The sequence below is a fragment of the Pyrus communis genome, chromosome 5, assembly GCF_963583255.1.
Source record: "Pyrus communis chromosome 5, drPyrComm1.1, whole genome shotgun sequence".
NCBI lineage: Eukaryota > Viridiplantae > Streptophyta > Magnoliopsida > Rosales > Rosaceae > Pyrus > Pyrus communis.
The window spans coordinates 26,611,187-26,635,432 of NC_084807.1; the positions used below are offsets into that span (position 1 = coordinate 26,611,187).

The following is a 24,246-nucleotide window of genomic DNA, read 5'->3' on the forward strand; positions in this document are numbered from 1 at the left end:
CAAAAACTAGTTCTTTCTTCTTACTTTTCAATCCCTGCTTATACGACGTCGTTCCAAAAGATGTGTCATGTCACTTGATGATTACATATATTTCGTCTACTGCTCTACTGGTACTAGCAGATGAACCAAAACTGGGATTTTTCTTCTCAATCTTATATTGTAATTTCAGCTGTTTTAAAAGCAAAGAGCTAATCCGAAGCTTTCATTCAAAGCGTGTTCTTGGATATGACTTCACCGAAGCGGACAAACCACTGAGCGTCGGATGAATGGCTCTCTTGCTGCTGCGGTTTTGGCTTCTGTGGTTCCTTGTCAGCCACAAACTTTGCGTAATCAATGCCCTTCGGAATGGAACCATGTTTTGTGGCTGTTGCAGGAAGGAGGGAGACCAGAACCCTTGCAACCTCGTGCATGGTTGGTCTTTCAGTAGGGTTTCGCTTGGTGCACAGGAGGGCGAGTTGGAAGGTCTTCCTGACATGAGATAAATCCATGCAAGTAACCGAAACCTCCGGGTCGACAGACTCCATTACAGTATTGGTATCAGCCTTGGACAGTATCTGAGATAAACAGATCTCAAAATTTAATGCAAACTCAAGAAAATGATACTGAATAAATACAGTTCGTATCATGTAGCAAAATATTACGTCGGGCAGAGAGTTCTTTACGAAGCCTGAAGTTAGATCTAGAAACGTACCAGTTGATGCAAGTTTGAATCCTGTTCCACAGCCTTTTTCCCGGTCAGTAGCTCAAGAAGCACGACCCCAAAGCTATACACGTCAGACTTTTCGGTGACACGGGAGGTTCGGGCATATTCTGGATCAATGTAGCCAATTGTTCCAAGAACATAAGTTGATGCATGAGTCTGGGCAGTTGGGATGAATTTTGCAACTCCAAAATCAGATAGATGAGCCACAAAATTCTCGTCCAGCAATATGTTTGAGGATTTAACATCCCTGTGAATGATTCGGGGGTTGCAATCATGGTGAAGATAAGCAAGTCCCTGTGCTGCACCAACCGCTATTTTCAACCGCGTTTCCCAGTCAAGTTTAACCTTCTTTGATGGTCCTGTCATGAATATTGGAAACACAGTAAGTATATGAGTTCAATGGCATTCTTTCCGAAAAAACAATAAAACTTGACAGTTGAGAGGAGGGCTAACCGTGAAGCAGATCCCAGAGAGATCCGTTCTCCATATAGTCATAGAAAAGTAGATTTCCATGGGGAGACGGTGAATAGCCATGCAGACTGACAAGATTTCTATGCTTGATTCTGCCAACGGTTTCAAGTTCAGTCTCAAACTCCCGCATGTCATTAGGATACCGAGTGTAGAGTCGCTTAATTGCCATGGGTCGGGAATTCTTTAGCATACACTTGTACACTGTACTAGAGGCACCATAACCTACAATATACTTCTCATTTAGATTCTCAGTAATTCTCATTATATCGTCAAAGGTGTGTACAGCCATATCCATGTGAAGGATTACAAGTTTAGGAGGACCTGGAAAGAAAAACGGATCTTCATAAGGCACTACATCAATAATACCAAAACCAAGATAAATTAAAATTTTAAAAAGATAGTAAATACCTTGCCCACACTTGCCAGAACCCAACGTTAAATCCTTTGGTTGGTTAGATTTGTAAACTGCAACTATCACCATGGATAACAATGTGATGAAGCCTAATGCCATACAAACGACGGCTGTTCTGGAGAATAGAGCTGCAAGTATGAATGCGAAGGATACTTTGTTAAATTTGAACTAGATATAGGAGGTCAAATACCAGAGTTCCATAGCGCAGAAAAATGAGAAAACAGTTTACACTTTTACCCCTGGATTTTGTGGCAGGACTACATATCGATCCCAACCAGTTGCCGCACAACAATGGGTTTCCAGTAAAGCTGAAACAGACATCTTGAATCAGCACTAGCAAATATAGAAAACAGCAACTTTGTTTCCTTGCTTACCTGTCGGGCAAAAATCGTGAAAAGTTCCTCATAGGAGGTACAACGCCTGATAGATTGTTGTATGAGAAATTCCTGAAAGGAAGATGAATCAGCATTAAGAAATGCACAAGAATGGATATGAAAAAGGATTCAAGAAACAAAACTCACAGGGTGACAAGACTGAAACAGTTGGTTAGCTGATCAGGTATTGTTCCATTCAATAAGTTGTTATTGAGTATCCTATTGAAATTCAAACACAAACAGATTTAGCACGATGAATTATGTAGAGCATAAAAACTGAGACATGGCTTGATGAAGAAGTGGGTAGGGAGCTTACAGCGCTGCAAGGTTCTGCAACTGCCCCAATTCTCCTGGGATGCTCCCAGAAAGATAGTTGAATGACATATCACTGTAAAGAACTCAAATAAAGGCACAAAAAAGTTAGAAAGGTATGAGTTTCTTCAACAAAATTGTAACTACAACAGAGTCCTATTAAAAGCTTACATAGTTTGAACACTCCTGAGGTTCCCAAATTCTGCTGGCAGAGAACCATTAAGATGATTACCACTCAAATTCCTGCAAGTAACGATATGTACTAAGAGTCAGGTAACACACAAAGTGAATCTATATAGCAAGAACGTACAAACGTAGACATACAAGGTCAGAAGGTGCTCAAGATCACCAACCGAAGCTGGAACAGGGCCAGAAAAGTTATTGCTAGACAGATCCCTGAAAAGATTGGTAATACAATGTCACTTAAATCTGAATTAACAGCTTTAAGGCAAAACTAATGGCACCTATGAACCCACAATGTGTCCAGATTGATGATGCGTCCCAACTCAATAGCTATTCTCCCACTAAAATAGTTCCTTGACAAGTTCCTGAAGGTTCAATCAATTGATTTTATCAATATACAATTAAGATCGTCTGAAGCACAAGCAATAAACAAAGTTCAAAACAGAAAAACTCACAGATAAGTCAAACTCTGCAGATTTCGGAATGTCAGAGGGATGGACCCAGTCAATCGGTTTCCATGCACATTGCTTAAATAAAAACAACATTCAGCCTCAAGAAATTTAATCAATATCATACAGTTACACATGCCATTAAACTCAGGTGGTAGTCATGTATAAGATATCATACAATTGATTCAAAGCGGTGCAGGAGCTGATATCATGTGGAATGGGACCTTCCAGAACATTGTTGGCAAGATTCCTGACCCAGAACATTGAAGTAAGTAACAATAACACTAGGAACATGAAGGACCAAAAATTCTAGAACAATAGATACTCACAACTCAAACAATTGCTCCAGCTTGCCAAGATCAGCAGGAATTCTCCCGACCAGTTTGTTGTCATTCAATTGCCTGCACAAGATGATTTGAGAAGTAAATTAAGACATGGAGAGTAACACATAGCATCTATGGGTTTGTAATTCTGTATCATATTATAGCAGGCATCTCACAAGTAGCTTAGTTTTGACATATTCCCGAGTTCGGGTGGAATTGACCCAGTCAACTTGTTGCCATGCAGGTATCTGCAACAAAAAAATAAATGTGTCAAGACACAATTATGAAACACTGAAGGTGACATTATCACTCAAAGCCAAGAGCTTACAATTTCCCAGTGTAGGATAAATTGCCAAATATTGGTGGGATTGGCCCTACCAGTTCGTTCTCACTCAAATCCCTGGAAGACAGACAAAATTAACAAAAAAAAAATGAACCTCAGTAACATGCAAGCAAACAGCAAACTACTTCAAAATTCTGCTGGAACACTCTCACAAGATTAAACAAGGCACTTACAGGACAGCAAGAGCCTGCATTAGACCAATCACCTCAGGAATTTTTCCCGTTAGTCTATTCCCTTGAAGAGACCTAACAAAATCCACCATAACATTTTAGTATTTTACTAAACTGAACTCTAGAATAACTACACTAACAGTCGAAAGCAATAAAACTTACAGCGTAGCCACTTGCAAAAACCCAATGTTGTATGGAATTTCCCCTGTGATCTGATTATACGATACATCCCTATCACAGCCACCCATAACATATTATGAGAATCAAATCCAAAAGCTTCTTTTTTATTAGGGTGGCAGGAATTTAAACTCCAAAACAAAAACTCACAGGATCTCAAAGCTTGTGCAATTTCCAATGCTGTCTGGGATCGTGCCAGTCAGATTATTGCCTCTAACATCACTGTTAAGTAGATCAAGAAAAACTATCAAGGAGAAAGCTCTAAGAGTAGTTGAAACCTTGATGTATGAATACTTACAAGTACCACAAGCCTGATAATTGACACATATCGGGCGACAGTGATCCAGTTAATGAGTTTCCACGCAATCCACTGTAAAGCCAATTTTTAACAAAGTTAATCATAAACTCGTATGCCTCTTACACAAATACAATATACTCTTCCCACAACGGAACACACTTATGTACACAACTGATAGTATATCAACCGATACTACCCGAAAAGAAATTAAAATGATACATTCAAAACTTGATACATAAGATGCTTGTTTTCAATATGGTCAAGGTACTTACAGGTACTGCAATACTTCATTCCAATATATTAGCCTTGGAATCTCACCGCTAAGCTCGTTCTGAGCAAGATCACTTCAAAAATCAAACCATAAAAAAACCCAACAAACCGTTAGTGCAAATTCTGCCAACACGAACAGCTGTAAGTAGTATCCAAAAGTTACACAATAAATTTAAGAAACTGAATACTTCCATGTACCTTACAAACATATCAAGCCTTAAAACTTTATTCACAGTACAGATAAACAAGGAACTCACATAGTTTTAAGGTTCGGAATTTGCGTGAGAGTCGTAGGGATGGGACCAGTCAGCTGATTGTTCTTCAAATTTCTGCATTTACAATAACAGATTAGTTCGTATGGAAAATAAAGAATCAGGGAGGAATGCTTACTGGCATTCAATGATTAAAACCACTTACAAAAGCTCCAGCTTCTTAAGCTTCGACACGGAGAATGGTATGTCTCCATACAATAGATTGTCAGACAAATCCCTACATTGCAATATAAGAGATTAGCAAAAGCAAAACGAATAACAAAAAGCTATAAAGACCATAGGTAATAGCCAAAGAAAGAACTTACAAATGTATGAGAGAAGCGCAGTTGCCAATCTCATCGGGGATTTGACCGGTCAGCTTATTCCCTTGCAAGTCTCTATCAATAACAAACACAAAATCCGTCCATCAAAATCTCTTGAACAATATAGCAGTAAGAAATTACAACGGAACAAAAAAAGAGATGAGGATCACATGGATTCCAAGTTCCCCAGGTCTCCGATGGCTGGCGAAATCTCTCCGCCGAGGTTAAGATTAGACAGATTCCTTCAAACATCAAAAAACCAAGGAATCCCGTTAACATTAAGCATGAGCTAAGCAGAGTTAGGGACCATTATTAACAGTGTTCATGAAGAACCGGAACAGGTTTAGAGAGAGGGAGGAGAGAGAAAACTCACAAGGAGGCCACAGAGAGGCTGACATTGTCGCAGAAAACCCCACGCCAAGAACAGAAATCGCCGTCATGGGCATCGTTCCAGTCGAGCAACACGTTAACGACGTTGCTGAACGACGCCTTAATTGACATCAACGCCTTTCCTGTGAACCCCCATTTTAATATTCCAGAGAATTAAATAACGCCATTAAATAATACCCAGCAACATATTAAAAAATAAAATAATGATTTCAAAGTAAACAGTACAAAAAAATGATGTCTCTTCACATCCCCGGAATGTTCGAAAGAGCCTGTTCTTCGAGATAGATTGGGCTTAGCGTTTCGCTGCTGAGGAAATGTCGGACTAGTTTTCATTTGCTTTCTCAGCAGCCAAACGAGTAGCCAAGGAAGAAACTTTAACTACAATGCAGAGGGGGAAGTTCACAAAAATGGATAGCAGAACCCAAAAAACCCAGGAGGAGGGAGAGCCTATCGGACATCGGCTTTTGGCTATTGAATAAAATATGGTTTCGTTTCCCTATGTTCTCTAGGCAACCAAACCAGAAGCCAGGGAAGAAACTTTGGGCTACAATAGAGTGAGAGTCTAAAAATGAACCCAAAACTCAGAAAACGCCAACAAGAGAGAGAGAAGCACCTTCATCGTTGAGTGGGGAGCCGAGAGGAAAGAGAACCGCCATTAAAGCTAACCCAAAGCAGAAGACGAGCTCCGTCTTCTTCCTCCATAAAACCCTTCTCTCCATTAATCTCCACAAAGCTTCGCAATTTCGCAGAACCTAAGTCGCGGAAAGAGACGTTGGAGAAGAAGGAAGAGAAAACGAGAGTAAAATGCTAAAACCAGAAGAGGGTGGATGAGCTAAGCCCTCTCTGTTCTTCACACACATAATACCACTATCAGAAAGAGAGAGAACGACAGAGTGAGGAGAGAGAGCAGACGTTTGGCGTGAAGTGTAAGGCAGACTGAGGCCCGAGTGTTATGAAGAGAGAGAATTGAATTCTTCAGAGACTCTCTCTCTCCCCTCCTCTCTCTCTCTCTCTCTCTCTCTCTGAGAATAGTGAAAGAGATGTTTGTAAACGGCGGTGAAGCGACGTTAGTGAAGGGACGTTCACTCAGACTGTCATAAACTGCAAAGCAAACGGCGCCGGCCGTCATCTCGTACCTTTCGTTTTCCAAAGCCCATGCAATTTTCGCCACCTAGAAAAGTACCACTGTTTCGATTTATTGCTCCCATTTATTAATTTACCAGTCTACCCCTTCTGCATCTCCGTCTTACTGTCTCAATCACTGCAAATGGCGCGTGGGCCGAGTCGGGGAAGACCGAGTCATGGTTCGGTCTTCCGGTTTGGTTAAGCAGAAAAAGAGCGGAGAAAGACTGATTTGCCACTGTCATGTTTCTTATGCTTCCGAGGATTTTTGTCTTTTTGTCTTTGCTCGTCTCTTGTCCCATAAAGTAAAATCATATCAAATCAAAGAAGAAATGGATCTGTTTTCTTCTAAAAGTGTTTGGTTGGATGGAAAATCCAAATCCTTTTTTTGGTTGTGTGGGATTCTTTTTCCTTTTTCCGTGCAACAAAACCAGCTTCACAGTTGAAACAATGACACAATTCTTCCCTTCCAAGAAATGGAAGAAGGCCCAAAACCCTGGCTTTTGATGTGTATTTGTGGTCTGCTTCAATGGCGAAAACTGCAACTTCGCCTTGACCCGAAGTTTAAATGTTGACCTTTTGTTTATGTTTGGAAAGAGAGATAGATGCTCTTTTTTTTTTTTTTTTTTGGAAACTGAGATTGCCTTATTTCTTGCATTTGGTGGGATTATAAGTTTACTTACGCAGTGCAATGTTATGCAAAACAATATATACATATAAGGCATGTATTTTACACGACATGTCGTATGTTTGGTTTTTGGCATTGATGAATTACACAATTATGGTAAGAGAGAGAATAAAATATCTCTGTAAGTCTTTCTGATCCTCAAACTAATGAACTGTCATAGCGAATCAGCTAACTGATCTCGCTTTTAGAAAAAAGGAATTAACATATATATATACACACACACGCTCAACCAATAGTGTATAATTAGTTTGAGACACTGTAATAGCAACATCTTGAACGTTAACAAAGTTTATCATTTATGAAGTCAAACCACATCCACGTAACCCAACGAAAACAACTTGAGTTGAGAATTATGATTAAGGTTATCTCCAATTAAAATGGTTAAATATAGATCTATCTAAAATTATAGGTTTATAAAAAGTTATTTTTAAATAAACAATGTCAATTCGTACTTATATATCATTTGCAACATAATAGATTAAATATAATCCTCTTAATAATTTATTAATTTTAAGTTTAGATTTCAAATTTATTGGTCAATTTAATTAAACTACTGCTCTTCAAAACAAACGTTAAAATTGAGTCAATTATTGCAAATGAGAGCTAGGCCTTGGAAAAAGGGACTAAGAGCAAAGTTACTTTTAATCAGCATGATGCCTCTTTTACCCATCTCCATTGAAGATGGCCTAATTGGATGGTCAGTTTATTCTCACAAAAGAAGATATCTCATTGTATTTGAATGTCATACAATCTTATATTTAAATACAACTTGAATGTCATACAATTTTATACATAAATACAACTTTCAATGCATATAATGTTACTTTGTAAAAGTTGTGTGTCGAAGTTTCTTTCATGACCCAAGAGGGTCAAGACCACTCATTTTAATTATGAAGTTCTAATTATCAATAATGAATCTAATCATGCATTATACAATGATGAAGACAATGTTTAAAATACACCAAACAATAGGAATCATCATTACGTTTGTTTAGGTATTTTGAGATAGGCTAAAGAGATTTTTTTTTTCAGAAGTGGAATTTTTTATAAGTTTCTGCCACTTCATTTTTTATACATAATATTTTATAATACTAATATAAAAATTAACTTCAAATTGTATGGTATCAAAAAATTCATAAAAAGTTACACCCTTCACATTTGGCAGGATCATCAATTTCGTTGGACAGAATGACTCGTGAAACCCTAATAATTTCGTACTCTCCTTTATAATCACGCCACTAGAATATGAGGAGGAACTTCACAAAGATCGATATAATAACAAATTAATGATCCTGCCATTCTGTCTAACAAGCACAAAAAAGGAGAGGGTAGTTGTGGGGGGAGAAGAGGTAATTAGATTTTTTGTGAAGTGGAATTCTTTGTAGACTGTCCACCACGTAATATTTTTAACACAATTCTTATATCAATGTTATAAAATTTTATGTAAAAAATATAAAAGAATTTTCAATGTAATCAGAACGCGAAGTAATATAGCATGTGTCATTATACAAATTATGGAATATGTATGTTAATAAGTGAATAACTTTAAAAAATATAATTTCTCACCTCTTATATGAAAATACGTTGTGTACCGCTCGTGTTCTAATAACAATGAAAAATTTCCCCAAAAACATGGGGCAGCGGAAAATCAATAGAAAGTCTCATTTTAAGAGCTTCTGCTATTGAGAAATGCTAAGGAAACTCTCCATGTATTCTCTACCAGTGCCATCTCACATTTGTGTGGCACAATTCTCATTTTAATCTTATTGTAAAACAATATACTAAAAAAATAAAATAATAGAAAATTCATAAAAAATCTCGTTTTGAGAGAAACTCTTTAGTATTTCTCTTTCTCAGTTGTGGGATAAGTAATGTTTGGCAACAGCTGCATCTTGATGCAGGCTTTTGCAGCAGCAGCATTCACTTCAACAAACAACAGGCTTCCTTCGTTTAAAGCTGGCCGTGCCAACTTTTTAATTCCATTATTTTAAAACTCCTCCGTCTGTGCATGTATTACTGGGATTAGGACCTCCTGCTATCTCTATTTTCTATGGTATAATATCCAAAGCTTTATCCCTTAACATACCTCCAATATCCGTTAGGTATTTTCTTTAGACTAAATCTTCTGAATTTAAAACAAATTTAATCTCTCTGTGAGCCCCACAGTTAACAAGCACGTGTTTATAAACTTAATTTTTCTTAAATTTGTTATTGTAATTTTGATATGTGTCAAACAATAATTGACGTCACAAAGAGGTCGCACTTATTTTAGATATAGAAGATTTGATCTTCTTTTTTTGTTTTTTCAATATAAGATTTTTGTTTTATGAGTGATTTTTCATTAAAAAATGATTCTCACACTACAAATTATTTACTATAATAAAGTATATTTTGATCAATGTTTGAAAATTTTAGATATAGAAATATCAAAAAAAATCAGATAAAGATATAAAGGGGAGTAAACTTCATTTTATATTAGAGAAACTCTTAAAATTTAGCTAAAATTGACAGATTTTGTCAATATTTTCAACATATAAGTTAAATTAAATATTGACGAACTGTCATGTCACGTTTTCTAAAGTTTCATTTTAAATTTTTCCGTTTCAGATCAAATTTTTGTCGAAGACAACCGATATCGATATATCTATCAATATGTTTATAAATTTGGGTATGACATTTTTAATAATGATTTTGGTTTATTTAATTTAAAGATCAAATAACTGCAAGAGGCGAGTTGGAGTGTGAAAAACTCACTCACATTCATATTGTCAAATCAAATGCGAATTCCATAGATAGATGCAGTTATGAAAATCGTATAAATCAAGCAGAGCCACAGAGTTGAACCAGTGTTGCACAGCTCTGAAAAATAAAGTGTTACGAAATATTCAATCTAGTGTCACGTTTCTGGCTCTACTTCGAAAAAAACTTGTGTATGAGTGACCACATTATTCATCGAAAAGCTCCTACAAAAATATGAAACTGTTATGTTTTAGTCTTAATCAACCAATACTAGTTTGACTTGGTGTGAGAAACCACGGACATGGATCATCTCCGAATTCATTGGTTCTAATCCATCAAATTTTGTGATCCGGATTATTGAAATTTCATTAAACGGTTAAAGTTATTATAACTTTTAACATAGGTCACTGTTTGTACCCGTTCGATCAAATTTCAATGATCTAGATTACGAAATTTTGTGAATTAGGAACAATGGATTCGGAGAGGATCCATATCCAGAAACCCCGTCAACTTTATACAAATTGCGTTCATCTTCTTATAACATAGGTGAACTATTAGCGTTGACTTCGACATTTTGAATGCTAACGAAATCAATTGGGTCGCGAGTCCAACTAAATTACCAATTGAACCGAAGCCACTCATTTTTACTTCTAATACACTTTTGTTAAGTTTGTCTATTGATTTGCTTCATTTCATTCTATTCAAATACCGAAATAAAAAAAAAAGGTGTATATGAGGTTAAAATAATTGTGTTAATAGCACTATCATATTTATAATAGTACACATAATATAAATCGTTAGGATGAGACCACCCAATAAGTCATATACAGTATATAGCCTATAGGATACAGGGTGTGCTAATAAGTCATATACAGTGTTATATATCCTCTGGTCGGCTACAACCCAAACCCATAAATCCAAGCCACATTAATCGCACAGCAACGAGAAAATAAGAATACATATATATATATATATATATATATATATATGTATATATATGTATGTATGTATGCGAGATCTTTAAGAGGAGTGATTTCTATTTTTTTTTTTAAATGAGGATATCTTGTAGAGCCCATACTACGTCAAACTTCAATATTTCGAACTGTCAAATTTTTAAGTTGAATCTTATAGATCATTCTTGTATAATATTAGCAAATTCGAAAATATTTAAGATATCTAATTGAGGTTAAAAAAATTGACAAATATTTTGTTTGATAAGAAACAATGAAATTTCATCGTGATAATTAAATAGACAAACGGTTTTGAATTAAATTGAATTTTTGTAAAGATAATCTATTAATCAAGGCTTACAAAATAGATGGTTCAGATGGTTGAAGTTCAACATGAAATGAACCCTTTAACTAATCCTCATTTTTACATAAAAATGGATAACTCTTTAGATAAAGGGCATGTATATATATGTTACCCAATAATTTGCATTATTTGGATTATAGATAGTAAAATACATGACAAGTATAGTACGTGACCCCTTTGTTAAATTTTTTTTGTTTGAAAAATATGGCCATTTTTATAAAACTTAAAAATATATTTACTTAAAATATTTATTTATTATTATCGTTTCAATAATATGAGAAAAATATGTATAGAATATATGAATTTTCTATCTGCCATTAAAAGACAATATATGTAACATGGATTAAATGTGAAAAATAAGTAAGTAAATGTATAGAAAAAACATATCATGAAAGTTATAAAAAAGTGCAATTTAACAAATTATTAAGATATGTAGAAGAAAAAAAAGTATTTTAAAAATACATATAGACATACGGATAATAATATGTAGCATACTTCAATAATCTGAACCATCTATTTTACACGTAAATGTATATATAATAAACATATCATACATGAAAGTTAAAAAAAAATGCAATTTAACAAATATTTAAGATATGTACCAAAAAAACAAAAATATTTTAAAAATACATATGTATATGTATGTTTATCAAACAAATATTATATGTTAATTTACTATTTTACATATATAAATATAAATATATATATATACATAAAATAAAGATAAAATTCATAATATCAAATTTAATTTTTTAATATAAAAATATAATTTTTCGATAAAATAAATAATACCGAAATTTTTTTTATAAAATAACATGCAGCATACTTTCTGAACACATATTACTATTTACCCTTAAAAAAATCTATGCGTGAGGGAAGCACCTACCTCTAGCATAAAACAATAAAAACAAGGCGTCAAAAAATGAAAAAAGTAACAGACAGCTATAGCGTATATATGTAGGTTAGAGCCAGACAGTCTGCGTCTGAGCCTATAAACCAAAGACAAGGCCGGCGTATAAGCAGCCGGTGACCCGCCGTCAGCAATTGTACTACCGGCGTGACAGTTGCCGAGTCCAACTTTTAAACCCATTGGCAGTGTCGCTGGGACCCACTTTCATCACTACCACATTTAAGATTCCATGGGTTACCTCCCGTTCACCGCTCAATTGTGAGATACTGTTTGGTGTGTTGGAACAGGATTCGATGTATTATTATTTGGTATACCAAATCGTTTTTTTAACGTACTAAAAAACTTGTCCTCAAGTGTATAATCCTGATTTGAATTCAATATTGGTGAAATATATGGTTTGCTGATCTTAGTTTTATTTTTTGTTACATAAATAATAAGTACTAATACGTACAAATGCTATAATATTATACTTTAGTAACGTTACGCTACTTAAAAGACAAATGCGTTACGTAGTGTGTCAAATGTATCACTTAACATACATTTCTCTTTAAATCATTGTTAAAGTCAATCTCCAATTACGATTTTAACCGTTTATGCATTCATATGTATTAAGAATTAAATTAACCAGCATGCTTATGAGTTGATTTTGACTAATAATGCAATGTAGGCGGCCTCATATGCATAAAAAAAAAAATCAAAAATTAACTTATGTCGCGGTAAACTAAGGATTGATGGTTAATGCTTTCACATGCATCAATGGTCAAATTAACCAATAGCTTATGAGTTGATTTTGACTAATAATGCAATGCCTCATATGCGTGGATCAAGATTAGTTTGTGTGGTCGGAGACAAAATATCATAACATTTTTTTTATAACTTTAATTGTCATCCACATCGACCAAATATACTTCAATGTTCGAAAAACTGGCATAAATCTTTGTAATGGTTGTGAAAATTTTGAGTGTGCATGCAAACAACTGGCAGAAAAATGGGTTTGGTCAAACGAGCAATGACTCAAACCAGTCATCGCAAAGCAACGGGACTTTGTTGTGGGTGGGACATGCAAAAACAAAACTTGGTGTGGGACCCATGCAGACAAGGAAGGAATGTGGGACCCTGAGATTTGGTTGAGATATAAAAGAGGGGGCACAGGGGATTGATTATATCCATCGTAACACACGTGATAACTTCACCCTCTCTAATTAATTTTAATTCTTTCGTCCTTTTTAATCATTCCAATCTTTTAAGATCCGATATGATGAATGGATGGTTATCCACATTTTTCTTTTTCAATCATTTTTTGTTATTTGATTTTTTTAAATTTAAGTAATTCAAAGTTAAAATTTAAAAAGAATATGTGAAAGATAAAATATAGATAACACCAACTATGGTGAATTGGTCATGTTTTCGATAGAGAACAAGACTTGCTACACTCAAATTATGTATCAATACAACCGACAGAAAACAAACTTTACCCATCCAACATGAGAATTGGTCATCTTTTTAACATTTACTTATGTGTCCGTAACCACTGATGCGTTGTGAGCCTCACATATATCAAGATTAGAAAACTACTTACATGAACGACTGGCACAAGTATTACTCAATTTAGCGCGCTTGATTAAAGAGTTGATAAACAAAAATGGTTGTGAATTATGTTGGACCGGTAAAAGCTTCTATCCAGATTCGGGCTTCGATCACTCTGAAAGCAGAAAATAAAAGCCCAAGCATGGTCCAATATCCCAGAGCCACAAAAGGCCATCAATCTGCCTTCTGTCTAAACTTCGTTATTTTAATATATCGTATTATGCTAAACTTGTTATCTTAACTCGTTTTTAATAAGTGACCTGATGATGACCTAATTTGTTAATGAATCGTGCCATTTTGCGTTGAGTTAACGGGTCATGTAATAGATTGTCTTGCCTAATGACTAAATCTAACAAAAGATAACTTATAGGATTGTTAATAGTTGACCCGGTAACGATCAAACTCGTTTAACGAATTCTTAGCCGAAGATCCAATGACAACCCGACTCTTAACGGGTAAACCCAAACATGTTATTTTTGTGATATTTCGTGTTAGGTTAACGGGTTATACAATAAATTTTCAAGTCTAATTCCATCACAGCAATTTACTAAATAGTGGCGCGCAAACGGCATTATATCAGAGCAACCAGTTTTCACCTGTGAGAGAGGAAAACATCAACGTACGAGAGAAGACTGAAACAAGCAAATCCGAGATGAACCAAATGACCGACAATCAAACGATCAGATGTTCTGGACGTGATTTCAGAAGAATAGGGTAAGTTTTCCATCAGACAGAAACGCAGACCTTAATATGTAGAGTCGTAGTAAGTTCGATATCGACACCATGAATTATTGTTCAATATAACAAGAACACAGGACATGACAATTCATATATTCCAAAAGTGGTACAGAGAGAAGCTAAATATTCGTGGCGGACAGTTGCAAGAAATGTAATATCAGTTCAATAACAAGAAGAAAATTTAGGACAAGAAAGACGGGAAAAACAAATCATCCTTCCCTGCGTCTGATGTTAAGATACCGGGTCAGCAATCAGCATTGTGCCAACCTTTGGTGCATGGAGGAATGCTCATAAACTCATCAAATTCCTTTACGTGAACGTCACAGCACTTCCACTGCAATACCAAAAGAAAAAATTATTATTCAAATCACACACACACAGTTAAACACACAATGTTGGACTGAATTGACAATTATAGTAGTACACTCACCCCTCTCACTCTGTCGTGGAAAATAGCAGGCCCGGGATGGTAACTGCACGCACTCTCGTGGTTATCCTTCTCTTTGAAAGTTTTACCACACCCCTTATTCTTGCATGTCTGGGGCTGGTTTATGTCAACAATCTTTTTCGGTGGAGCAGAAGTGCCTTGATCATCAGTAATGCTTTCCGGAAGTGGAGTTGTTTCCACATTTACAGGCTTTGAGTTTATTTCTTTGGCTTGTGCACCTGGAAAAGGAACATCGCTCAGAATCTAAGATGCCTAAAATGCAATACAAATTCTAATAAATTGATCAGCTATGCTATCATTGAGAAGAAGTCTTATCTTGTATAAGGATATGAAGATTAAAATACACGACTAGTTGTACTCGAGAAAGATTAAAACCCCAAGAAAATACAAATACACAACAAAGCTTGGTTGTGTTTTTACATCTTCTAGATGCCAAGACATGAAGATTAGAATATTAACCATTTCCCTCAAATCGTGTTCCTCAGTAAGATACTAAAGGGTAAAAATTCATCTTGTATCGCATCCTATTACTGTTATTTTCTAACACGCCCATATCACCGATATCTTTCAGTGTTAAGGATCGTTACCAGGCTTTGGAGATTAAATCACTCCCGCTTTTCCCTAAAACTCCCAACGAGAAGGTACTATTAGACTCTCTAATAGTTGCATCGCCATTAATATTTGTGTGCATATTGATTCTTTCACATTTTCTATACACCTAATTTATATCATCTCCACACAAACCTACCAACCTCCTGACCCATTACACAATGTATGAAGAATAAACAATAATCGAATGCTTAAAGCAACAAGCATCAAATCAAAGTACCATGATCGGAACAGAAGAAACCCTGGCGACACCTAGAGCAGGACTCCTTTGATGATGCATCAGTAGCAGGAGCTGTAGTAGGAGCAGGAACAGGATCCTTAGGCTTCGGCTTCGCCAACACTGGTTTCTCTGTTGTGTGTTTACCCGTCTTACATCTGCATTCACCAAATAGAGAAAAGACAGAAAAAGGAGAGTTAAGTAACTAACTGATACTAACAAAAATCTCAAGAATTCAATAAACAATCAAGGTTTGCTTCAAAGGTCAGCGTTGCGACCATTCAACTCCGTTGTGGAGTGCTACGGCATGCTTAAAAATACTAGCGAAATTGGTGCTTACCCTGGTAATTCTAAAAATAAGGTGAAATCATGACTTCTTTGCTTGCAACAACTCCACTCTTTAATCCCATCATGAAATATAGGCTGGGAAAAACAAATACATTCTGCTTAAGTTATGGCATCGAATAAAACGTAAATCTAAAGAAACGCGACGCAACAACTAAAACAACAGGCAATACTTACTCCCTGAAAAGTTTGAAGATGCCGACGCAATCAGCCGAGCCCAAACATGAAAGAAAATAAACAGAATTAACATCTAATAACAAGGTTTTAAAATGCATAACAATTAAAAGCTTCATAGTTTACAAAGCAAGCAAGGGAGCAGATCAATTAGATACACAATGTGCAGCATTTGGATCAAATTAAACCCAATTTCGTTTGAAATTAGTTTAAACTAAAAAGCAAATTACGAGGTCATTACTTTTAAGATTCAGATGAAAACATGCATTCAAGCAAATAATATGAGTTAAAAAAAACAGAATTTTGAGACTAATCTCAGTTGGGATATTTTAATTATGCAAATTGAACCAAAAGAAAAAGGGGAAACGATAATCTTCTTTGCTTCTCTCACATCCAAACCAGAGCACAGTAAGACAGAGAGGGTACCGAATCATGGTATTGACAGGAGCCTTCGGGATTGTCGTCCTCGGAAAACATGGCGTTGCAGCCAATTCGCTGGCATTGCAACAGAGCTGCCCGCTGACCCTCCATCCACTCTCGTCGGTCTCCGTGTCTGCCTGAGAAAAATACCAGAAAAGGAGAAGGGAAACAAGAAGAAGACGACGCCGGAGGAGGGGGGTTGACAGTGGAGGGAGAGGACCGGGGGAGGAAGACCAGAAAAGAAAGACTGACTGGAAAGTCCAACAGAGCACAGGAAACAGATTCGTACTTGATTACTCCCACCCTCCTTTATTCTAGAGAGTACGCCTGCTTGGTGGTTCTTTTACTTTTCCATCGGACTCAGAAGTCCATCGGCCCAATTGATTTGGGCTACAGTCACATGGGCCAGAGCTGTTGAAGCGAAACTGCTTCGATATTCCCCGGTTCGTTTTCTCCTTACTGCAGTTTAGAAACTTTAGATTGGTTGAGATTTTAGTTCAGAAACTTATGATTTTCATATATGATTTGACCTCGCAAATTTTAATGTTTTATAAAATAATGATATAGGTGGAAATATCGAGATACAAATTTATAAAAATATCAATATTTATATCGGTTGTATTTGAATGAAATTATGAAAATTTGCAATGGATTAATTATATCAACTTATTCAGGTTTAGTCAATTAGAGAAAAAAATTCTCAAAAAATTCTCAAAAAAAGGTTTGAAATTTGCAATGGATTCCAACAAAATTTTCTATAGTGAATCAGTAAATATCATCAATATTCATTGATTTTCTTACATCTCATTGATATATGATGAAGTTTTCATTTCATCCCCTTTCCATATCAATGCTTAATTTTTCAGATATTTGACAAAAATATCAACAATGTCGTCGATACTTAATTTTTCGGATATTTGACAAAAATATCAATAATTTTTTAAATATTTTAAACACTGGTTATGAGCTATGTTAGCTTTTAGCAGTAGGATTGACAAAAGAAGCATCAATTTAATAAGATAAAAAAAAAATGTTTCAGTTGGTAGTATTTCTTCAAAAAATAATTCCGGAAGTCCATTTTTGGTACGATACAGTTTCCTAACGATCTCTAGTATTTGCAGCAACTTTTTCTCCAAATAGACTAGCATGCACACTTGAAGAGGAGCCCTACATAAACATTCCTATTTACAAAATCCTCAAAAAATTACAAAAATGATATGTTCTGTACACGATAGTTCTTGAAGCTGGAACCGGACATCTTGAAGTGTCATCTGCAACATCTACAACGATGGACTTGGCAGCGAGCTGAACACCGGATATTCACAAATCATACACTGCTGAATTCGTAACATGATATGAATTGTGATCGCATAGTAGATAGACATGGGAAGGAGATCACAATATGCGGTTGTGCTGTGCGTCGATCATTGAAGCTTTCTCCTGTAAAAGCGGAGGAAACAGGAAATAAGCCAAGACTTGAACTGTGGATAGCTTTCAGAGGCAAATTACAGTTTTAAGTAACTGCTGAATGCAAATCCATCCCGCTGCACGGATATGCATTTTAAAAGAGAGATGAGAGGAGCCACGAGCAATGCCTACTGTACAGTTCAAACTTCGTATGTATAACTAGCTTGCAAGTATGCATGCATGTGCTTCAAAGAGGGGGAAAGAGAGACCTCGTTATATGGAGTACCCTCGGAAGGAAACCAGTGCATAAGAACTCCTAGGTTCGTTATGGCGGGAGTCAACTTAAACAAGAGAGGAGTTGTAACCTGTAACATCATTTACTAGGGTAAGTTTTTGACAGAGTGCACGAGAGATAAAATTATTGGACTCGTTCTCCACAAAAGGTAACATCAAAATAAAATTACCAGGCTAAGCGCTGTTGTTCCAAGAAGAAGCAGGTACATTTTCCCCTGTAAAAGATAGTTTGAAAAGACAATGATAAGAAAATCAACATGAAATCGAGGAAAATACGTAGATTCTATTTTGTGAACCCAAATTGACTGCAAGACGTGATTTCTTTCATTCAGGAATCAGGACCCTAACCGCTGGAATTCAAAACTGAATCCAGGTGAAGAAATTCACACTAACCATAAGAGAGATAAGTTACCTCAACAAGTTTAAGATTTGAGGCCCGACTTAAGAGGACAAAAGCAAATTCTCCAATTTGAGCAAGTGAGACTCCAACCTATAAAAAATAATCGAGGTTAAATAATTGGGAAACTACAAATTAGTTTATCTGCAACAAATAAGATACGACTCGAATCTTATAAATCCACTTACCACAAATGACGTCCTAAAGCTATATCCAAAGGCCTTAGTAACAATAGTAGCAACAGCAGTCTTTACAACTATAACTAGAATAACAGATGCTAGCAGTATGTCGACGTGGCTCCACAAGAAATGTACATGTATGAGCATTCCAATACTTGAAAGGAAGAGAGCTGCAAATAGGTTACGAATTGGTTCCACCTGCAATGTACAAAAATATCAAATAAAAGCATTACACATGAATCATAGTGTGAAGGCTACACATTTTTTCCAAGCTACTAGGCTTATCAAACACGTAGTTAAAGACGCCCCAAAAGAATCCAACACCATTACTTCTTAAGTACAAGTGGGGGAAAACGAAGGTATACAAATAAAAACGACTGCAACAGATTACGTAATACGTAACTAGTAGAAATCCAGAAGAGTACCTGGTCTAAGGTATGTTGTGCAAGGTCAGTGGTTGATATCATAACTCCAGCCACAAATGAACCCAACTCAAGGCTAAGGCCCAACTTATCACTGCACTGCAAAGGTTACAAGAGATTCACTAGAATTAAAATAGCATTGAGAATTACAAATATGTAGAAAGATCCCTGCATTAGAACTGTGTTACTGTTATTGTGTAACCAGAAATTCTGGAAATTCAAGTTGCGCAACAACTGAAGTCAGAACAGCACTTAAAAGCATGCAGATTGAGCAGGAAAGCTAAATTTGGAGGCCATTAGCTTTTTGAACAGTATTAACCCTTGATTTGAGAAACTTGAAAAATAAATATTTCCACTTACCCAAGCAGATAATAAGCAGAAAGCGACAACAGCAAGCTGATAAAGCTCATTTGTCTGATTCACCATAAGATTATAAATGAGCCAATGAAGTTATTAAAGTCAAGACAGAAAGCTAACTATCTTACTCTACTAGACCAACAAAACTTACTTGAGAGGACAACTGCATCATCAGTTTCAGAAAGCGAGGAACAAATGACCAACAGAATACTGACGCAGCACCAAGATATAGTGACAGCACCAGAAACCTGAAGTAGCAACAAACTAGGATGTTGGACTACAAAATAACCACTTAAAAAAAAAAAAAAAAAAAGATAAAATGACCTCATTTTTATTATGGCAGCAAAGCAAAAGAAATTTTCAGAACAGAAAGAATAAAAGGAAAAAAGAAATATGCCATAAAAGCTGCAGAAGCAGACTTACAGCTTCCCTACTGATACCATTCCTTGGAAAAGGCCGCTATGACCACCCAAAACTGGGAGCAAAGCAAACAGTAAACCAACAGCACAGTCCTGAAATAAGCCACATGAAGGGGTGTATGGATATGCATCAGAGATTTAGAAACCAGGGTTATAACGTAAAAGGTCCATCAGTTATCAATAAACATACCATCTAAGTTTTCAGACTTCAAAACCTACCTGGAAAATGAGCGTTCCAATTGTTACTTGACCGTGAAGAGCACTATTACTATTCCTTTCTGCAAGAAATTTCACCACCTGGTAAAAGGAAATGAGAGATGAATGAAGTGCAGTTGAGATTCAGAAACAAGCAACCTAGGAAGTAAAGTGGCATCATATTACTAAGGGTTAGAAAACCTACCACCGCTGTTGAGGACATTGACAGGAAGGAACCGACAAAAATTCCCTCAGACAGCTTTGCTCCACATAACTGAAAAATAAGAAAAGGGCAAGCTTGGTGTTCATTTTGACATGTTAACTAGTTACTTGTAAGAAAATACAGTTAGCAAGATTAAACACCATACCACAGCAGTTATGGCACACAAGAGCATAAATGTCATTATTTGAAGAAGGCCTCCAAGAACAGCTACAGGGCCCACAGCTTTTAACTGCACCACCGACAAATTAAATGGCTTCCGTAAACAAAGGCAAGTTTCATCCTCTCCCTCCCTCAGGACATCAAACAGAAACCTTCATAATTTTACAGCATAACAGACAGTAAACTTAAACTTCCCAAGTCTAACATACCTTAGCCAAAGAAAACTCCAAACCTAGAGCAAAAAGAAGAAATACAACACCAAACTGTGCAACAGTTTCAACCTGTAATGAAAGAAAAAGGAATTAAACAATATTACATATAGAAGAGAACTGATACCACAGCTCGGATGTAAATGGTTGAACAACACCAAATAGTTAAACATGGATCTCCAGGAAAACAAGTGACTAATGCTAGTTTTCTACTATTATTCTTTTATTAGGAGAATTGACAATCTGATATGGATAAACAGCATTAAATTCTGAAGAAATCTAAATAAGGAGCAATCTTTTGACACTTTTGACATCCTAAGTTTTACCAATTTTGAATTTTGAATCCTTCTACTGATACTCCAATGCATATTGAAAGCATTTACAGGACAATAGGGTTTTCTTTTAAGAATAAAATTATCCAGTCTTCAAAACAGAGGCAAGAGGGCATTAATATAGTGTTGCTGAATAACAGATACTGCTGATAAGTAATAGTTCATAAAGGCCAATTTAAATGGAGATGAGAATGAATGAAAGTTTGAACAAAGTAGATGAGGAAAAACTATATTGAAACCGGACTCTGAAGAAAACATAAAACTTTTAACTGATCATAATCAACAACGTACCTGCACCATTTCACTGATGAATGTAAGACCCCCTGGTCCAATGAGAGAACCAGCAAGCAGGTATCCGACAATAACCTATCATATGCATACAAATTAGATCAGAAAACCTGAATCGCATCATTTAAATCACTATGCTGAAAATTTTATAGAGTTGGATCATATAGATCATGAACTAAGAACTATAAAGGAACATTAAGCTAGAGATGATGAATAAAATATGAAAAGAGTGGCTAGGATTTAAAGACAAACCGGTTGTCCCAAACAAGAAAACAGAATTCCACCAATGGCAGCAGATACTATGATAACCACCAGATCAGAAATTAATCTGCCAAAATATCAAGTGTTACCCATCGGTAATATATGCATCAAGAAGACAAATAAAAACTCGGAAACTGCAATTAACTGTTCATAGGGCATATGTGTGGACTATCTTTAGCTTTCAAACGAAGAAAAGCCTTACGGCTCTTTGAGAGAAACCATACTGTTTTATAGGAATTCGAGATCCATTATCAATTAAAAACCACCAAAGACTTAAAAAGTTTGTGACTTCCACAAACATTTGAGAAACTCATGTTTGAGTCAAGAACCAAATGGGACCCCAATTTATTCATGTCAGTCAGGAAAGGGATGTGTAAAGATACCTTAAATCTACTTGAAGTACTGGATATTTAGATTTCTTGTTTGACATCACAAACACATTATCCTATCATAAACAAGTGAAAAAAGTTAATAGGGCTAAAGTATAGCTAAAATCAATTATAATTACAAGCGGGAATCCCTGCCAGAGTTGTAAACTTCAAATATTCATTACTAATAGCTTTCCAAAGTACCTTTTTGTCAATCAAGGTTGTTGTTTCTTCAGAATCTTCATTCTCCAATGAAAAAACACCTTCAAAATCATAAGGCTTCGTGCCGCTGACAACCAAAAAAAGGGGAATCTATTATTACCATATCCAAGATCGCATCTTATTCCGCTACGAATTTAATATCTTGTCACAGCACAACCATATTAGGATCAAAAGACTATCCTAACATTCACATACTTTCCCACTTGTGTATCATTTTTCTTGCCCTTCTCGTGAGTGATTTTTGCCACAGTCTCTAGTACAGCCTGCAAAACATAATCACAACACATAATTGTTTCGGTATAAATAAACGAAGGGTTTTAAAAATGAGACAGTAAATACAATCACAGATTAATTTTGCATTTCAACCTCGAGCAGATAAATGCTTCACTACAGAATTGTTTTGGCCTAAAAATAACCGAAAAGTATCACATTTCGGTACATGAAAAATCAGAAGAGTAACAAAAACCTACTTGTTGATCGGCCACACTGCTGTTAAAGCTGGCCCCATCAGATCCTACACAAAGTTGAAGGTGAAAAAATGTTAACTAACTACAATTAAGACAATAAACGAGAAATTAACTATAAAATGCAAAATGCAAGTTAACAAAAATGGCAAAGGAGCTAAACCTTCAGGCTGATCATTCTCGGAGAACTCCTTCTCGAGGACGCGATCGAACATTTTGGCAATGGTGCCGTCGCCGGAAACCGGCGCGGAGGAGTTCATCATGTTGCCGTAGAACCTCTCCCTGACTTCCTTATCAGATCTCGCGGAAAACGAAACCCTTGCGTAAACCAAAATCGTCAAAAGAGAATAGCAGAATCCAAACACGCATCGTCTTCTCTTCGCCATCAAATGTGGAAGAAAAGCTACACCAATCCAATCTCTCTCTCTCTCTCTCTCTCTAGATTTCTGGAACGGGAATTTGGAAATTTTCAGAGGGAGAGAGGAATAGGGGTAGTGAGGAATTGAATTGAACTGAATTGGAAGACGAAAGCTTTATCTGATATTGCGAAAGAGGAAGAAAAGCGACTTGGTTTAAAGTCAGTGTGGTTGTTAATTGGGATTTTTTCAGTCGTTGAGGGCGGGATCGCACACCTGAAAATATATACTTTGCGTTTTTCAATTTTAATTTTTGTTTTCTTCTGGAAAATCGATTGTTTTTTTTTTTTTTTTTTTTTTAAATGACAAGGTGTAGGAAAATAGATGCACATTTTTCCGTTTACTCTGCATTCATGTTTTTCGTGTTCATATTGTATTCGTGTAATATTTGCAAATGTTTTATGAAATTGTGTGTCATTTGTATGTGGTTTTGTAATGCTCACGTGTGTATTTTGATTTGTTGATGTTGATTTTTACTTTCCTAGTTGTAAAGATAAATAAGTGCAAGACACCGTGTACAAGGACAAAAGCCACCCTGAGCCCATGGGGCGGATGTTTCCACTTACTTTTTTGTTGAAAAGAATGTGCAAACTTGTGATTTTAGTACGGTGTATTACTAATTTACTTACTTATGAAGTTATGATATTAGCATTAAATTTTTTAGTTGTTGTTGTCAACGTTGAAAGAGCATTTTCGATTATGAAAAGAAGCAATTGAGAAATAGGATGGAAAATTAATAAATGAATGATAACATGTTTTTTATTTTTTATTTTTTTTTAGAGAAAGAGATATTTGATAGTATTAGTAATGAAGTTGTTATACAATATGAAAGCACTTTGAGGAATTATATAATATGTTGTATAAAAAATCTTAT

At 35.8% G+C, this 24,246-nt stretch overlaps 3 protein-coding genes across 5 annotated transcripts; all 3 read right to left on the minus strand.

The window, feature by feature from the left end:
* On the minus strand, positions 1 to 6,275 carry LOC137735208 (LRR receptor-like serine/threonine-protein kinase ERL1). Its single transcript, XM_068474612.1, has 27 exons — positions 6,063 to 6,275; positions 5,433 to 5,571; positions 5,230 to 5,301; positions 5,063 to 5,134; positions 4,903 to 4,974; positions 4,743 to 4,814; positions 4,488 to 4,559; positions 4,216 to 4,287; positions 4,068 to 4,139; positions 3,903 to 3,971; positions 3,744 to 3,815; positions 3,556 to 3,627; positions 3,404 to 3,475; positions 3,234 to 3,305; positions 3,083 to 3,154; positions 2,911 to 2,982; positions 2,749 to 2,820; positions 2,597 to 2,668; positions 2,444 to 2,515; positions 2,277 to 2,348; positions 2,108 to 2,179; positions 1,961 to 2,032; positions 1,824 to 1,894; positions 1,583 to 1,714; positions 1,157 to 1,495; positions 692 to 1,062; positions 1 to 554 (listed from the first exon to the last, which is right to left on the minus strand). Exons 1-27 carry the CDS (start codon positions 6,166 to 6,168, stop codon positions 207 to 209), a joined length of 2,943 nt encoding a protein of 980 aa, XP_068330713.1. The 5' UTR covers positions 6,169 to 6,275; the 3' UTR covers positions 1 to 206.
* An 8,272-nt stretch (positions 6,276 to 14,547) lies between these two features.
* Positions 14,548 to 17,043, minus strand: LOC137735198 (cysteine and histidine-rich domain-containing protein RAR1-like). The gene is made up of 6 exons (XM_068474599.1): positions 16,767 to 17,043; positions 16,344 to 16,346; positions 16,162 to 16,244; positions 15,825 to 15,979; positions 14,978 to 15,213; positions 14,548 to 14,881 (listed from the first exon to the last, which is right to left on the minus strand). The coding sequence occupies exons 1-6, from the start codon at positions 16,869 to 16,871 to the stop codon at positions 14,792 to 14,794; spliced, it is 672 nt and encodes a 223-aa protein (XP_068330700.1). The 5' UTR covers positions 16,872 to 17,043; the 3' UTR covers positions 14,548 to 14,791.
* A 739-nt stretch (positions 17,044 to 17,782) lies between these two features.
* On the minus strand, positions 17,783 to 23,568 carry LOC137734643 (K(+) efflux antiporter 5-like). 3 transcript variants are annotated; one of them, XM_068473895.1, is made up of 20 exons: positions 23,120 to 23,567; positions 22,963 to 23,006; positions 22,688 to 22,755; positions 22,475 to 22,559; positions 22,286 to 22,347; positions 21,894 to 21,969; positions 21,645 to 21,719; positions 21,022 to 21,093; positions 20,799 to 20,882; positions 20,636 to 20,704; positions 20,455 to 20,532; positions 20,240 to 20,328; positions 19,968 to 20,064; positions 19,820 to 19,873; positions 19,463 to 19,558; positions 19,047 to 19,235; positions 18,874 to 18,951; positions 18,632 to 18,676; positions 18,437 to 18,532; positions 17,783 to 18,200 (listed from the first exon to the last, which is right to left on the minus strand). In XM_068473895.1, exons 1-20 carry the CDS (start codon positions 23,340 to 23,342, stop codon positions 18,156 to 18,158), a joined length of 1,725 nt encoding a protein of 574 aa, XP_068329996.1. In that variant the 5' UTR covers positions 23,343 to 23,567; the 3' UTR covers positions 17,783 to 18,155. The 3 variants fall into 3 exon arrangements, with proteins under 3 accessions (XP_068329996.1, XP_068329994.1, XP_068329997.1); XM_068473893.1 differs by having other exon boundaries at positions 17,783 to 18,532; positions 23,120 to 23,568; XM_068473896.1 differs by lacking the exons at positions 21,645 to 21,719; positions 21,894 to 21,969; positions 22,286 to 22,347 and having other exon boundaries at positions 17,783 to 18,532; positions 23,120 to 23,568.
* Positions 23,569 to 24,246: the final 678 nt, after the last annotated feature.

Excerpts from the sequence above, each read along its gene's own strand:
- LOC137735198 (XM_068474599.1), bottom strand. The coding sequence starts at position 16,871 with ATGGAGGGTCAGCGGGCAGCTCTGTTGCAATGCCAGCGAATTGGCTGC. Across the intron at positions 15,214-15,824 it reads TTTCTTCTGTTCCGATCATG|GTGCACAAGCCAAAGAAATA; the intron begins GTACTTTGATTT and ends TTCCTTTTCCAG. Across the intron at positions 14,882-14,977 it reads TCCACGACAGAGTGAGAGGG|TGGAAGTGCTGTGACGTTCA; the intron begins GTGAGTGTACTA and ends TTGGTATTGCAG.
- LOC137734643 (XM_068473893.1), bottom strand. The coding sequence starts at position 23,342 with ATGGCGAAGAGAAGACGATGCGTGTTTGGATTCTGCTATTCTCTTTTG. Across the intron at positions 20,705-20,798 it reads TGTGTGCCATAACTGCTGTG|TTATGTGGAGCAAAGCTGTC; the intron begins GTATGGTGTTTA and ends CTTATTTTTCAG. Across the intron at positions 20,065-20,239 it reads ATGGTATCAGTAGGGAAGCT|GTTTCTGGTGCTGTCACTAT; the intron begins GTAAGTCTGCTT and ends TTGCTACTTCAG.
- LOC137735208 (XM_068474612.1), bottom strand. The coding sequence starts at position 6,168 with ATGGAGAGAAGGGTTTTATGGAGGAAGAAGACGGAGCTCGTCTTCTGC. Across the intron at positions 3,306-3,403 it reads ATGTCAAAACTAAGCTACTT|GCAATTGAATGACAACAAAC; the intron begins GTGAGATGCCTG and ends CATCTTGTGCAG. Across the intron at positions 2,669-2,748 it reads ATCATCAATCTGGACACATT|GGATCTGTCTAGCAATAACT; the intron begins GTGGGTTCATAG and ends CAATCTTTTCAG.